The sequence below is a fragment of the Euprymna scolopes genome, chromosome 29 (genome assembly GCF_053919585.1).
Source record: "Euprymna scolopes isolate OS-2025 chromosome 29, ASM5391958v1, whole genome shotgun sequence".
Lineage (NCBI taxonomy): Eukaryota > Metazoa > Mollusca > Cephalopoda > Sepiida > Sepiolidae > Euprymna > Euprymna scolopes.
Window position 1 is genome coordinate 92891541 of NC_136510.1, and position 15967 is coordinate 92907507.

The following is a 15967-nucleotide window of genomic DNA, read 5'->3' on the forward strand; positions in this document are numbered from 1 at the left end:
TTTGAGAAAATATCCGCACATTTAACTTGTGTTTTTCACGATAATCGATTGTGAAAAATAACTTCATACTTAAATATTTAGAAATTTATAAATAATAGGAATCAGGAATTTTATACGGAATCCGTAATTGTATCGGAAAGAATATTCGAATCGTCCCATCCATAATATATATATATATATATATATATATATATATATATATATAATTCATTGATATTGCATTCTTGCTAACCCCAAGGGTTCTTCATGCGGTGCAATTTTGACCAATCAGCATTTAGTATGTTCAGTATAAGCAATGATAAGTTTTTCCCCGTTTTCGTTGCTCCCAGACATCTGTCCCTCGTTTTCAGAGCCGACGTCATAATTGTAGCCTCGCTGTAGACGTTTTCGTACATATATATATATATATTTTTTTTTTTTTTTTTGACTCCTCCAAAAGTAAAAAAAAAAAAAATTCCCCAAAAAACTTTCATCTTCGGCAATAATCTTTTTCTAAACTTCTTAGGGCCTTTCCCTAGCTCCGTCTATCTGAGTCTCTCGGACCCCCCCCCCCACCACCACCACCGCCATCACTTTCTTGTGCTCGTATGTTCCCGAGTTCTATACTTATCCCCCCTCTCCTCCTCCTTCTCCTCCTCCATATTGCTGATCTTCTTTTGCATTTTCACCTTCTAATAAACATGATCCTACCTTTCGCTTTCCCCGACTTATTTATCTTCCATTTACGCCCAGCCTCTACGAGCGCTATACCCCCCCCCCCGTTAACGCGTCTCTCCATCTGGATACGTAAACGCAGAGATATAAGATCTCTTAACCCCGAAGAAGTCTCCACCCTTCGCTTTATCATCATCAGTGGCATTAATTCTACCCTAGTTCTGTTTCAGAATCCCCGCTTTCTCCAACTACTGAAAAAAAAAAAAAAAAAAAAAGAAAAAGAGAGAAAAAAATGACGCTATTTCTAGCATCTGCTTAGTGCTCTCTCTCTCTCTGTTTTACTCTTTTCATTTCATCATTCTTATCGTTACTCTTTCTCTTCATCCACCCCTCTAAGTTCTGTCATTTCTCTCTCTACCTGTCTCTTTTGGTTGGTTGGTTGTTTTACGGCATATCAACCCTTTTCAAGTTATTTAATGCCGAATCCAAAGATTTTGAAGAAAATTTTTTCAATAGAATATATTTGTTGTTTTCAAGTCGGTTTCTATTTAACCCATACTTGGGACCCTAACAGGTACTACCACTCCGGGTCAGAGTGGACCTGGGAGCAGTGGCAATTAAAGGGTGGCTCCACACTCCCCAAAGCCCGCAAACTGGAGCATCACCATCGGATATAGTTTAAGGTCGTATCCAGGACCTGTCTCTTTTGGATTAAAACAAAAATTCTTTACGTCATCGCTATTAGTTTTACACTTTTCTTTCCGCACTTTGATGTCTCCCCATTTTTATTGATTTCTTTTCACCCTTCTCTTTTGAGATCCCCTCTCCTTCGCTGAATCGCTCTGTGTTTCTTTTATTTATATACCCTCTCTTTCTCTCTCTCTCTTTCTCTCTCTCTCTCTCTCTCTCTCTTTCTCTCTTCACTGAAAAGGAACTGGTAGACAAAAAGAACTTGTTCGTTCACCTAGCATCTTCTGAGTGTAAACGTCTTTCTTTTTATGCCTTTCTTTCTGTTTTAGTAATTTCTGTCCCTCACACATGTTCTCTTGTCTCCACCCACCCTCCAACTATCTACTCTCTCTATTGGTTTTACCCTATTCTTTTCCACCTTTAAGCTCTCCCTATTCTTATCAGTTTCTCTTTCATTTTCTATTTCTCTAGTGTTATCCGAACGAATACCTTCGCAGCCTTTTGGATCTGCAATGCGGTGTTCAAATCATATCAAATCTAGAGCGACCATTTACACTGTTAGAAAATGTACGAACCAGTAATCCACCACTCGGCTTTGAGTAAAATAACTTGTATACAATTAATGGTTTACCGTGGGTATTAATGTGTTTCAGCATTAAATAATAAAAGGGTTGATATGGCGCGACAGAGACAAGCCTTTTATTTCGTCTCTGTCTGTCTGTCTGTCTGTCTGTCTCTCTCTCTCTCTCTCTCTCTCTCAAAGCAACAAAATAAACGTGTCTGTATTTCACTCTCATTAGGTCTTAATCAGTGACCTTTAATAGTGGTGTCCTGTAGATTGTGTGCGGTTTGTAGAATCATAGATTGTCAAAAGGTCAATATGCCAAAAGTGGCCATGTTAATCTGCGTTGTCAGAATATCACCAACAATACTCCTGGACTTATGTATAAAACTCGCGATTAAAGTGCCTAAGAGAAAGATCGGTTAAATAATGGAACCTGTTCTAATATGGTATCTATATGGATATCGGGTCCAACGTGCGATCTGCTGAACGGGTTTCGAGTCCAACGTGCGATCTGCTGAACGGGTTTCGGGTCCAACGTGCGATCTGCCGAACGGGTTTCGGGTCCAATTAAAAACGTAACACGCGACCGCAACCGAGATTGAACTCACTACATGAGTTTGTAGTGTACTTCAAATGTTATCCATAGCTGAATACTTAATGCTTTGCCTGGGCTATCAATGTTACTTTTTATCATGACGCCATCACTAGATGGGTTGCCTACGACGGCTTAAGAAAGGCCCATCTACCCTCGAGAGAAAGATAGACCCCGCCTGTTTCCCAACCTGGTATTTTACCTCGCGGTACACACCGCGCCTCGCCTTCCCAAATGGTCAGCCATCTAGTACTGGCCAGGCTCGACGTTGCTTAACTTCAGTGATCTGGCGAGAACCGGTGTGTCAACGTGATTGAGCCGTATCCAATTAGTTATCTATCGAACGGATTATAATATAAGTTATCTACAAGAGGCACTGCGATAAAAGTAAATTTCGGTATAAAGATTGAGCAAATATACTGACTTCTCAAGCCTCTACCTCTTTATGAGAGTAAAAGACAGAGGTAAAGGGAGACACAGAAAAGAGGGAGACAGAAGACGTGATTTGAAAGAAAGTTTTGTAGTTCACCCATAGAAAACGCACATTAAAAAATAATATCGACAAAAATATGTTGTGAGGTTTGATTTGCAAAATAAATGAATAAATACAATAACTAAATAAATAAAGCGTAAAGTTTGAGTAGTTTATGCCATCGGCTACGAAATCGATCAGTGGCCGGCGGTAAAAAATAGACATTTTAAGCCAGAAAAAAAAATATCTTTACAAATCGATTTCTATAACGTAGACACTCGCAAAAAAATATTGTATACTTATCAAATGCGATGAAATATTTTTACACACACACAAAAAAAAAAATACTTTTTAATTTCGATTTTTAAAAGCTCGATATGAGGCAATGCTAGAAAGTGGCTATTTTTTTTTTAAATTTATGTTGAAAAAAAAAAAATGAAAAAATATTCTATATTACGATATGGATCGAAACATCGTGATTTCGACTCCGAATTTTAATAAAATGATATCTGATCGCGCACGAGACGGAAAACAAACAAAAAAAAAAACAAACAAAAAAAACAACAAAAAACAAACAAACACGCCATGCATTGATGAATGCGTAAGTACACTAGTATCTCTAAGTAGAAAAAATTACGCCAGGTATTCCTGCCAGTTTTATATATTTAGAGGACAAAATAAAAAGGAGTTGACAATGTGTTATTGGGCAGGTATGTTTGGTGTTTCACAGGATGCGTGGGTGTGGGTGTGGGTGACTTTGAAAAAAGGCAAAAAAGTTGATGAGAAGCGAGCTGTTGAATTCGTCACGTTGATGCGCCACTGGTAAAAAAAAAAAAAAAAAAAAAAGTATTTTTTTTTTCTCCCAGGAAGAAGCATAATGCTATGGGACCAGACGAAGGGAATATAATTAGTATACTTGTGTGAGGGCTTCTGGGATGAAATACAACGTACTCACGGAAGAGAGAAAGTAAAAGATGTAGAGAGAGAGAGAGGGAGGGAGAGAGAGGGAGAGGGAGAGAGAGAGGGAGGGGTAAAAGAAAAGAGAGACAATATGAGAGAAAGACGATAGGAGACAGAAACGGAAGAAGAGTGAGTCGAAAAAAGAAGGACAGAAAGGAAAAGAGAAAGAGAGGAAAGAGAGGAAATTATAGATATAGACACGGAAGGAGAGAGAGAGAGAGAGAGAGAGATAGAGAGAGAGAGAGAGACACGAAATGAAGGAGACCGGAGAAAGAGAGACAAAAGGAAAGAGACCGGAGAGAGAGAGAGAGAGAGAGACAAAAGGAAAGAGACCGGAGAGAGAGAGAGAGAGAGAGAGAGAGAGAGAGAGAGACAAAAGGAAAGAGACCGGAGAGAGAGAGAGAGAGACAAAAGGAAAGAGACCGGAGAGAGAGAGAGAGAGAGAGAGACAAAAGGAAAGAGACCGGAGAGAGAGAGAGAGAGAGACAAAAGGAAAGAGACCGGAGAGATAGAGAGAGAGAGAGAGACAAAAGGAAAGAGACCGGAGAGAGAGAGAGAGAGAGAGAGAGAGACAAAAGGAAAGAGACCGGAGAGAGAGAGAGACAAAAGGAAAGAGACCAGAGAGAGAGAGAGACAAAAGGAAAGAGACCGGAGAGAGAGAGAGAGAGAGACAAAAGGAAAGAGACCGAAGAGAGAGAGAGAGAGACAAAAGGAAAGAGACCGGAGAGAGAGAGAGAGAGAGAGACAAAAGGAAAGAGACCGAAGAGAGAGAGAGAGAGAGACAAAAGGAAAGAGACCGAAGAGAGAGAGAGAGAGAGACAAAAGGAAAGAGACCGGAGAGAGAGAGAGAGAGAGACAAAAGGAAAGAGACCGGAGAGAGAGAGACAAAAGGAAAGAGACCGGAGAGAGAGAGAGAGAGAGAGAGAGAGAGAGAGAGAGAGAGAGAGAGAGAGAGAGAGAGAGAGACAAAAGGAAAATGACCGGAGAGAGAGACAGAGAGAGAGACAAAAGGAAAGAGACCGGAGAGAGAGAGAGAGAGACAAAAGGAAAGAGACCGGAGAGAGAGAGAGAGAGAGAGAGAGAGAGAGAGACAAAAGGAAAGAGACCGAAGAGAGAGAGAGAGACAAAAGGAAAGAGACCGGAGAGAGAGAGAGAGAGAGAGAGAGACAAAAGGAAAGAGACCGGAGAGAGAGACAGAGAGAGAGAGAGACAAAAGGAAAGGGACCGGAGAGAGAGAGAGAGAGAGACAAAAGGAAAGAGACCGGAGAGAGAGAGAGAGAGACAAAAGGAAAGAGACCGGAGAGAGAGAGAGAGAGACAAAAGGAAAGAGACCGGAGAGAGAGAGAGACAAAAGGAAAGAGACCGGAGAGAGAGAGAGACAAAAGGAAAGAGACTGGAGAGAGAGAGAGAGACAAAAGGAAAGAGACCGGAGAGAGAGAGAGAGACAAAAGGAAAGAGACCGGAGAGAGAGAGAGAGAGAGAGAGAGAGAGAGAGAGAGAGAGAGAGAGACAAAAGGAAAGAGACCGGAGAGAGTGAGAGAGAGAGACAAAAGGAAAGAGACCGGAGAGAGTGAGAGAGAGAGACAAAAGGAAAGAGACCGGAGAGAGAGAGAGAGAGAGACAAAAGGAAAGAGACCGGAGAGAGAGAGAGACAAAAGGAAAGAGACCGGAGAGAGAGAGAGACAAAAGGAAAGAGACCGGAGAGAGAGAGAGACAAAAGGAAAGAGACCGGAGAGAGAGAGAGAGAGAGAGAGACAAAAGGAAAGAGACCGGAGAGAGAGAGACAGACAAAAGGAAAGAGATCGGAGAGAGAGAGACAGACAAAAGGAAAGAGATCGGAGAGAGAGACACGAAAGGAGGGAGACCGGAGAAAGAGAGAGACAAAAGGAAAGAGACCGGAGAGAGAGACACGAAAGGAGGGAGACCGGAGAAAGAGAGAGACACGAACGGAGGGAGACCGGAGAGAGAGAGACACGAACAGAGGGAGACGAGAGAGAGAGAGAGAGAGACACGAACGGAGGGAGACGAGAGAGAGAGAGAGAGACACGAACGGAGGGAGACGAGAGAGAGAGAGACACGAACAGAGGGAGACGAGAGAGAGAGAGACACGAACGGAGGGAGACGAGAGAGAGAGAGAGAGACACGAACGGAGGGAGACGAGAGAGAGAGAGAGACACGAACGGAGGGAGACGAGAGAGAGAGAGAGACACGAACGGAGGGAGACGAGAGAGAGAGAGAGACACGAACGGAGGGAGACGAGAGAGAGAGAGAGAGACACACGAACGGAGGGAGACGAGAGAGAGAGAGAGAGACACACGAACGGAGGGAGACGAGAGAGAGAGAGACACGAACGGAGGGAGACGAGAGAGAGACACGAACGGAGGGAGACGAGAGAGAGACACGAACGGAGGGAGACGAGAGAGAGAGAGAGAGACACGAACGGAGGGAGACGAGAGAGAGAGAGAGAGACACGAACGGAGGGAGACGAGAGAGAGAGAGAGAGACACGACCGGAGGGAGACGAGAGAGAGAGAGAGAGACACGACCGGAGGGAGACGAGAGAGAGACACGACCGGAGGGAGACGAGAGAGAGACACGAACGGAGGGAGACGAGAGAGAGACACGAACGGAGGGAGACGAGAGAGAGACACGAACGGAGGGAGACGAGAGAGAGACACGAACGGAGGGAGACGAGAGAGAGACACGAACGGAGGGAGACGAGAGAGAGACACGAACGGAGGGAGACGAGAGAGAGACACGAACGGAGGGAGACGAGAGAGAGACACGAACGGAGGGAGACGAGAGAGAGACACAAACGGAGGGAGACGAGAGAGAGACACAAACGGAGGGAGACGAGAGAGAGACACGAACGGAGGGAGACGAGAGAGAGACACGAACGGAGGGAGACGAGAGAGAGACACGAACGGAGGGAGACGAGAGAGAGACACGAACGGAGGGAGACGAGAGAGAGACACGAACGGAGGGAGACGAGAGAGAGACACGAACGGAGGGAGACGAGAGAGAGACACGAACGGAGGGAGACGAGAGAGAGACACGAACGGAGGGAGACGAGAGAGAGACACGAACGGAGGGAGACGAGAGAGAGACACGAACGGAGGGAGACGAGAGAGAGAAACGAACGGAGGGAGACGAGAGAGAGAAACGAACGGAGGGAGACGAGAGAGAGACACGAACGGAGGGAGACGAGAGAGAGACACGAACGGAGGGAGACGAGAGAGAGACACGAACGGAGGGAGACGAGAGAGAGACACGAACGGAGGGAGACGAGAGAGAGACACGAACGGAGGGAGACGAGAGAGAGAGACACGAACGGAGGGAGACGAGAGAGAGAGACACGAACGGAGGGAGACGAGAGAGAGAGACACGAACGGAGGGAGACGAGAGAGAGAGACACGAACGGAGGGAGACGAGAGAGAGAGACACGAACGGAGGGAGACGAGAGAGAGTGACACGAACGGAGGGAGACGAGAAAGAGAGACACGAACGGAGGGAGACGAGAGAGAGAGAGACACGAACGGAGGGAGACGAGAGAGAGATACACGAACGGAGGGAGACGAGAGAGAGAGAGACACGAACGGAGGGAGACGAGAGAGAGAGACACGAACGGAGGGAGACGAGAGAGAGAGACACGAACGGAGGGAGACGAGAGAGAGAGACACGAACGGAGGGAGACGAGAGAGAGAGACACGAACGGAGGGAGACGAGAGAGAGAGACACGAACGGAGGGAGACGAGAGAGAGAGACACGAACGGAGGGAGACGAGAGAGAGAGACACGAACGGAGGGAGACGAGAGAGAGAGACACGAACGGAGGGAGACGAGAGAGAGAGACACGAACGGAGGGAGACGAGAGAGAGAGACACGAACGGAGGGAGACGAGAGAGAGAGAGACACGAACGGAGGGAGACGAGAGAGAGAGAGACACGAACGGAGGGAGACGAGAGAGAGAGAGACACGAACGGAGGGAGACGAGAGAGAGACACGAACGGAGGGAGACGAGAGAGAGACACGAACGGAGGGAGACGAGAGAGAGACACGAACGGAGGGAGACGAGAGAGAGACACGAACGGAGGGAGACGAGAGAGAGACACGAACGGAGGGAGACGAGAGAGAGACACGAACGGAGGGAGACGAGAGAGAGACACGAACGGAGGGAGACGAGAGAGAGACACGAACGGAGGGAGACGAGAGAGAGACACGAACGGAGGGAGACGAGAGAGAGACACGAACGGAGGGAGACGAGAGAGAGACACGAACGGAGGGAGACGAGAGAGAGACACGAACGGAGGGAGACGAGAGAGAGACACGAACGGAGGGAGACGAGAGAGAGAGACACGAACGGAGGGAGACGAGAGAGAGAGACACGAACGGAGGGAGACGAGAGAGAGAGACACGAACGGAGGGAGACGAGAGAGAGAGACACGAACGGAGGGAGACGAGAGAGAGAGACACGAACGGAGGGAGACGAGAGAGAGAGACACGAACGGAGGGAGACGAGAGAGAGAGACACGAACGGAGGGAGACGAGAGAGAGTGACACGAACGGAGGGAGACGAGAGAGAGATACACGAACGGAGGGAGACGAGAGAGAGAGACACGAACGGAGGGAGACGAGAGAGAGAGACACGAACGGAGGGAGACGAGAGAGAGAGACACGAACGGAGGGAGACGAGAGAGAGAGACACGAACGGAGGGAGACGAGAGAGAGAGACACGAACGGAGGGAGACGAGAGAGAGAGACACGAACGGAGGGAGACGAGAGAGAGAGACACGAACGGAGGGAGACGAGAGAGAGAGAGACACGAACGGAGGGAGACGAGAGAGAGAGAGACACGAACGGAGGGAGACGAGAGAGAGAGAGACACGAACGGAGGGAGACGAGAGAGACACACGAACGGAGGGAGACGAGAGAGAGACACGAACGGAGGGAGACGAGAGAGAGACACGAACGGAGGGAGACGAGAGAGAGACACGAACGGAGGGAGACGAGAGAGAGACACGAACGGAGGGAGACGAGAGAGAGACACGAACGGAGGGAGACGAGAGAGAGACGAAAGGAGGGAAACGAAGGAGAAACAGAGAAGAAAGAGATAGAGAGACGAAAGGAGGGAGACGAGAGAAGAGAAAACGAAAGACGAGAGAGAAGAGAAAAAGGAGGAGAAAGAGAAGAGTGGAGAGGGTGTGAAATAAAAAATAAAACGCTCCTATACAAAAAGAAAAAAAATAAGATTCCGGACGAATGCAACCAACGTAGCTTTCGCTGTGTTTTATTAAAAACAAGCAAAGCTCGAACAACGACATGAATACGCAATTAAAAAACAAAAACAAACAATAATAAAAAAAAAACACGCTTTCTTTTCTTTTTTTTCTAATGCAATCAATTAAGAATAAAAACCTTATTAAAATAACTGGAACCGGATATCCTAGTTCCATCTGTTAGAATTCTCTCCTTTTCTTGCTCTTATTCTGTTCTTTGATATAATGGGGGCACCATTAAACATTGCGGGGTTTCCTTCGCAAACAAATCGTATCAAAATACTTGGGTGTTTCGCTTTCAACTTTAATCCAAGTCAAAGATCATTTTATTTCAGTCAGCTTAAAAGCTAGAAAATTACTTTCGGTTATTTTGTTTTTATTATCTATATATAAAGCTTTTTGATCTGTTTGCTCGCGAACTAAGAGATTTTTTTTTACATACACTCCCATAATCATATCAAATGTGAAGCGGCAAATGTGTATTTCAGCGGCGTAAGTTATTTGACAGAGAAAAATTTATAAAAATCATTTTTATATAAAACCTAACCTTTTATATAGACCCTAAGGTTGAAATAAAACGCGAAGATATTAAATTTTTATTATTTTTTACATTTTTTATTAGACAAAATGTACAACAATCGAGACCCATTTTGTTTTGAAATTTTGGCCTTTCTCAGGCAGGCCAAATTTGGCCTTTTTGTGCTCTTACATGGACCATGGTTCCACGCAAGAGCGTAACAAAGGCCAAATTTGACCTCAAAAAGGTCAACCTTGCAAGCGTAACAAAGGCTAAATTTGACCTCAAAAAGGTCAACCTGGCAAGCCTTAGAAAGGTAAAAATTTCAAAACAAAATGGCGGTCTCGATTCTTGTACATTTTTTCTAATAAAAAAATGTTGAAAAAAAAATAATAAAAATGTCATTTTTTAAAAGTTATATTTCAGCCTTAAGATCTAATAATGTGTTTTATATAAAAATAAATAATTTTTATAAATTTTTGTCTTTCAAATAATTGACGCCACTCAAATTCACATTTGCCTGTGAAACTTTATGACCCAATTTCTTTGGCGATTACATTTAATTTTGATCAAAATGAGGGTATACACATTATTGAGATGAGTTTTATTTATCTTGTCTTAGATTGTCTGAAGATAGCGGTTTCAATCCTACTCAAAGCCGGCCAGAGGCTTACTTAGCCAAAAAAACGTGGCGAAACGACAACTATGGATGGCAGTAATTGCTGAAAATGCAGTTAGAAGCTTCGGAGTTCCTATCCCGTCGCGGTTACCACCGTACAAAGGCCAGGGGAATAGTTGGCCGAAACTTTTTGAAAACATAAACTAAGAAAGATGAGGATAAATAGTCCGCAATAAATAAGATTAAACAAGTTTATAAAATAAATAAAGTTTAGAAATGAAATGAGAGCATTTCTGAATTTATCAACCCGCGATTTCCATTAAATTTCTCGGGTGTACCCAGCGGATGACGGGAAGACCCGGAAACGGTCGACAAGTAGTTTTCTTGACATTAAGACATTTTTTTCCAATGAATTTCAGTGGTAGTTGCCATTCTTAATATGGAGAGGGAGAGAGGTTGTAACAATTTGTGAATTTTGGAATGAAATTCGCTCGGCCGTTTCCGGTTATCTTTTTTTTTTTTTTTTTTTTTTCAGAAGAAAATCAAATGAAAAATGAATAAATAAGATAAATAAATAATAAAATATTTATGAAGGTATTTTTTCTGTCCATGTTTCCAAAACATCTTGTCAACTTTTGCCAAACTGATGACGGAGTTATCTCCCCTGGCGTCCCCTTTTTCCTCCGAAATAGCTAAGATGGCCGCGATACGATCGATCTAATTAAAATTTGATTTACCTCTGTAAAAAAAGAAAAAAAAAACCTACTTGTTCAAATTAAGCGATATTTTATGAGAACTTAATTCCATAACGGATAAGTACAATTAAGTTCTTTTTCAAGATCTGGATTTTTTTTTATGTCTTTGGTAAACTGCACAAGCATATTAACTTTGATATAACGTATTCGTAATTCATATCAAAAAATATAAGTAAGCATTTTTTTTTCATTTTTTCTTTCTATATATTAGAATCGCTCCCATCTTCAAGTCTTACACCCGACATGCAAAAAGACTGGAATCTTAGGAAGCTCCCCATCATTCCAGTAATAATAGGAACACCTGGCCACATGAAAAAGAATTTCGAGTTTGGGTACTCATGCAGCGAGTGATTCGTGCTGAAATAATAACGTTATTATTCAAAAAAGCCATTCTTAACATGTATAGGGTGTTTTGTATCTATTCTGTACTTTAACTTTACAATTGAATTAAAAAAAAAACTCATAAAACTTTAATTAAACGTGGAAATACGAATTAAAAAATACTGCGGATCATTCACTCTCTGGATTAGCAGCCGGGTGTGTATGTATGTGTAGTACACAGATTCGAAAAAGTTGTCAAAAAAACAAAACAAATGTTTAACAAATGAATGTTATCAAAAGCAAGATAAGTAACTTTTCTACCTAATTGGATGTTTTTTTATTTTATGTAACATGTCCATTCAGCTCGAAAAAACAGTGTTTACCATGGCGCTCGACTCTCTCTTTGACACGGTAAGTTTGGGAAAAGGAGTTTAAAATAAAAAAAAATATATACAAAATACTGTTAAAAACACACCGTATATATGGCAGCTTATGTCACGGTAACATATATTGAGCAAGTTTCTAACAATATTTTGTCTAGTATTTTTTTTTAAACTCCTTTTCCCAAACTTACCACGTCAAAGAGAGAGTCGGGCGCCATTTTTATTTTTCTAATACATCGGTAAACACTGTATAAACATGTTACATTAAATAAAAACACTAGAACATTATCCAGTTAGGTAGAAACGTAACTTATCTTGCCCTTTATAACATTTGCTATATATTTGTTTTTTGACAACTTTTTCGAATCTATGTGTACAAAGTCATAATTTCAAATATACCAGTTGAACCAAGTGTATGAGAGATACAAACAATTGCACTTAAAGGGCGGTTAGAAACTTTAAAAAAAGATCTCTCGATTGGACTGTATGAGAGAGCGTGTGAATGTCTGACATCCGGCAGGATGCTTCATCCCCAGCTAGAACAAAATCTTTTTTGTAAGTTTGTGTCTGTGTGTGTTTGGAGGGTAATACTCGGTACGTTTGAAGTCTGGAGCCAACCCCTTGATTACATGCCCGGAAAGACACAGGTATAAATCCTAGTACTGTGAAATATTGAAAACGGGAGATGAATTTAATGATTGGGCGCCCCTTCCCACAAATTTCATGCCACTGCTTCGTCACTGGCACCTCTCCCTGTTAAGGTTAATAGTAAGCTTTTTTGCTTTTTTTTTTTTTCGTTCAGCTTTTAGGGTTGTTCACACGTAATCGCTAAAAAAAAAAAAAAAAAAAAAGTTTCAGGTGCCCCAACGCGACCAGATTGGAGACGGAGTAATTCTATGAATTGTTTCCAAACAATACGTAATTTATTTTTTATTTGATCACCATTTTAGTGGGTGGGGTGCTTAACAATTCTGACATCAATTAAAACTAAGGAAAATAGGTAATCTCCAAAAATACAGTTAGGGCTTACAACATGGCCGCCAGAAGAGTCACGTGATCCGGTTGATCCAAAACATGAATCGCCGTATTACGAAACCGGAAAACGCAAATTTAAAGCAAACTTTGACAAACAAGCATAATAATTAAGTACAAAAACAGTTTTTTAATATCATAATAATAAAAAATTTATTTAGAACGGTCATTTAATTTTTTGTTGAGAAACAATCACAGTTTGTTTGTTTTTTAAAACAGTGTTTATAAAAAATATTTTATTCAGAGTTTTTCATAAAAATGGTATTTAAAACAAGGAGTTCATTTTTTTAAGATGTAATGTTATAAAAATATGATGTAAAAAAAACAGTTTATATTTAAACGAACGTGCGTAGACATTTTGTAAACATTGTTTTTAAAAAATAAAAAATAATACTTCTATTATGTTTTAAACGACTGTAATAGTTTATTTTGGAAGTATATTTCATAAAGAAAATTGACAACCCACTTTAAAAACAGAAATTACGAGTTTTATATATTTTATTCGCAGTTTTTTGTTGGGGGTGTCAAAAATTCCGCCTAAAATTCTGATACACCTAGTCGACCACTTGTTTGTTCTGAATAAAATACTTTTTATAAACACTGTTTTAACTAAAAACAACCTAAGATTGTTTCTCAGAGTTTGCCTATTTTTATAACAACATTATATCAACAAAAAATTAAATACAGACAAATTGTGATTGTTTGCCTTCAAGGCTGCGTTTTCCATTTGCACGATTCATGTTTTGGATCAACCGGATCACGTGACTCTTCTGGCGGCCATGTTGTAAGCCCTAACAGTATTTTTGGAGATTACCGGAAAATATATAGAAAAGATGTCCGCGTACAGTTTAATCAAGACATTAAAAAATGAAAATCTCGAAAAAAGGTTATATTGAACTTATCCGTTATGGAAAAAGTTACTCATGCACTTATTGATCCGTTCTGAAATAATAACGTTATTATTTTTAAAAAGCCATTCTTAACATGGGAGGGGAGGGTAGTTTGTACTTATTCAGTACTTTAACCTTACAATTGAATAAAAACATATCATAAAACTTTAATTGAACTTGGAAATACGATTTTAAAAATACCGCGGATCAGTAAGTGCATTAGCACACACACACACACACACACACACACACAAACTTAATTTCATCAAGTATTTTTATTTATTTATTTATTTATTTATTTTTAACGAAAAACAATTTGTTATGATACCGAGCAAAGGGCTCGATTTTTTAGCAAGAAAAGCTCGTAATAAAGATGGGGAAGAGTATCGGCGCTTTATATGGAGTTATCTCCCCGTGAAGTGTTCAACAAATTATATAATGGCGGCCTTTAACGCGCTCCAATAAGAACGTGTTTTTCCGCTGTAAAAAAAAAAAAAAAAAAAAAAAACAACAAAAAAAAACCTACTCGATCAAATTAAATGAAATTTTTTTTCGGAGATCTTCAGACCAAAACGGATGCAGACAATATACCTTTTTTTCAGTATTTTTATTTTCGAATGTCTTGATTAAACTTTACAAGTACCAGAAAAGTACCTGCCAGTCACGGAACTAAGATGAAATATTCCAAAAATAACGCAATTTGATCTAATAAGTTTCTTCTTTCTTATTCCAGAACATCAAATTTTACCACTAAGCGAGTCATTGAGTGTTTTCGTCGGCCATGATGAAATCCGATGAAATAAATAAAGCGGAGGACAACTCAAACCGAAATCGTTGAATGCAGTTTAGTAGTAAAATCGCTAAAAATCGTAAATTTTTGGTACCTATGTTACCGTACTGAAATAGTTATCATTTAGAAAGCCATTCGAAAGATGGGGGGGGGGGTTGTAATTATTTTGTACTTTCACACAACAATTTAATTTAAAGAAGAGATATCGTAAAACTTGAATTTTTAAAAAATTAAATTGTTAGGTGAAAGTACAGAATAATTACAAAGCAGCCTCCCCTCCCCATCTTAAGAATGAGTTTTCTTAATAATAACTTTATTATTTAACCACGGTAACATAAGTGCATAAGGACCACTCTTTGTAATATGACATGTTCGTCCTGTAACGAGTACGTACTTTTCTGTATTTTCTTTAATTTAAATTGCCGTCATAAGTGTCAATCTGAATAAGCACCCAATTTCGTTTTTATTAAGTTCATTGAAACACGGACCTGAAGAATATTGCCCCCTCCTCTCTACATCTTTATTTTCATCTCTCTAATTTTTTGGGGGCTGATTATTATCGAAAGTACACTAGTCAACCAGATTATCAACAACAAAATAAATAAATAAATAAAAATGAAAATAAAAATCAATATTTAAATATTTGTAGAGGGGGTGCTCAGTTTCCAATACAACGTTCTAGTAAATCGATCACCTATTTTAGAGCCACCGAACGTTTTTAGGCCAAATTCACAAATTTAGCCTTTTTTTTTTTTTTTAGATTATTTTAAACAGCGAAAATTAAAAAAAATGCTAAGTTGCTTAAAAAAGGCTAAAATCGGGAAATATGGCCTAAAAACGTCGAGGGATTCTAAAATGGGTGATCGATTTACTAAAACGTTGCATTTCAAACTGTGCCCCCCTACAAATATTTCAATATTGTCTTTTTATTATTTATTTATTTTATTTTTTTGATAATTTGGTAGACTAGTTTCCATTCAATATTTATCCGCTAAAAAAAAAAAAATTCTTTAAAAATAGAGAGAGGGGGCAAGATTCTTCCGGTCCGCCTATTGAAATATTGACAAAGGATACTTACTTTTAGAATAACAAAATCCATGTCACTCATTTCCCAAAAACCTGGGATAGCTGACAAAGAAATTGTTTTACTTCTCCAGTTGTAGCGCACTTGTACATATCCGAGGAATTGGTATTAAAAAAAAAAAAAAAAAAAAAAATCCGGGAGGGTGGGATTAAGATGAGGATAATATGATGCTGAATCCGTGTGGCTGTTGTCTTCGATAATACTTTTGGTAAGACGACGCATATAAAAAAGGCAAAATCATTCCGACACAAGCGAAAAACTAATTAATAATACGACTATAAGCATTTATATAGATCGGGGTTGGTTTTGTTATGTTGCTCGAGTAAGTGAAAATTAGTCCCCAGAAGCAGAAATAATCCGTTTTGCAAA

General features: G+C 40.7%; 1 protein-coding gene across 1 annotated transcript in view; it reads right to left on the reverse strand.

Annotated features, from left to right (window-relative positions):
- LOC145252782 (E3 ubiquitin-protein ligase PDZRN3-like) overlaps positions 1–15726 on the reverse strand; it is a 596515-nt gene extending 580789 nt beyond the window's left edge. The window contains exon 1 of the mRNA XM_080112716.1: positions 15593–15726. Coding sequence (XP_079968842.1) covers positions 15593–15622 — 30 coding nt within the window. The 5' untranslated portion in view covers positions 15623–15726. The remainder of the gene's footprint in view (positions 1–15592) is intronic.
- Positions 15727–15967: the final 241 nt, after the last annotated feature.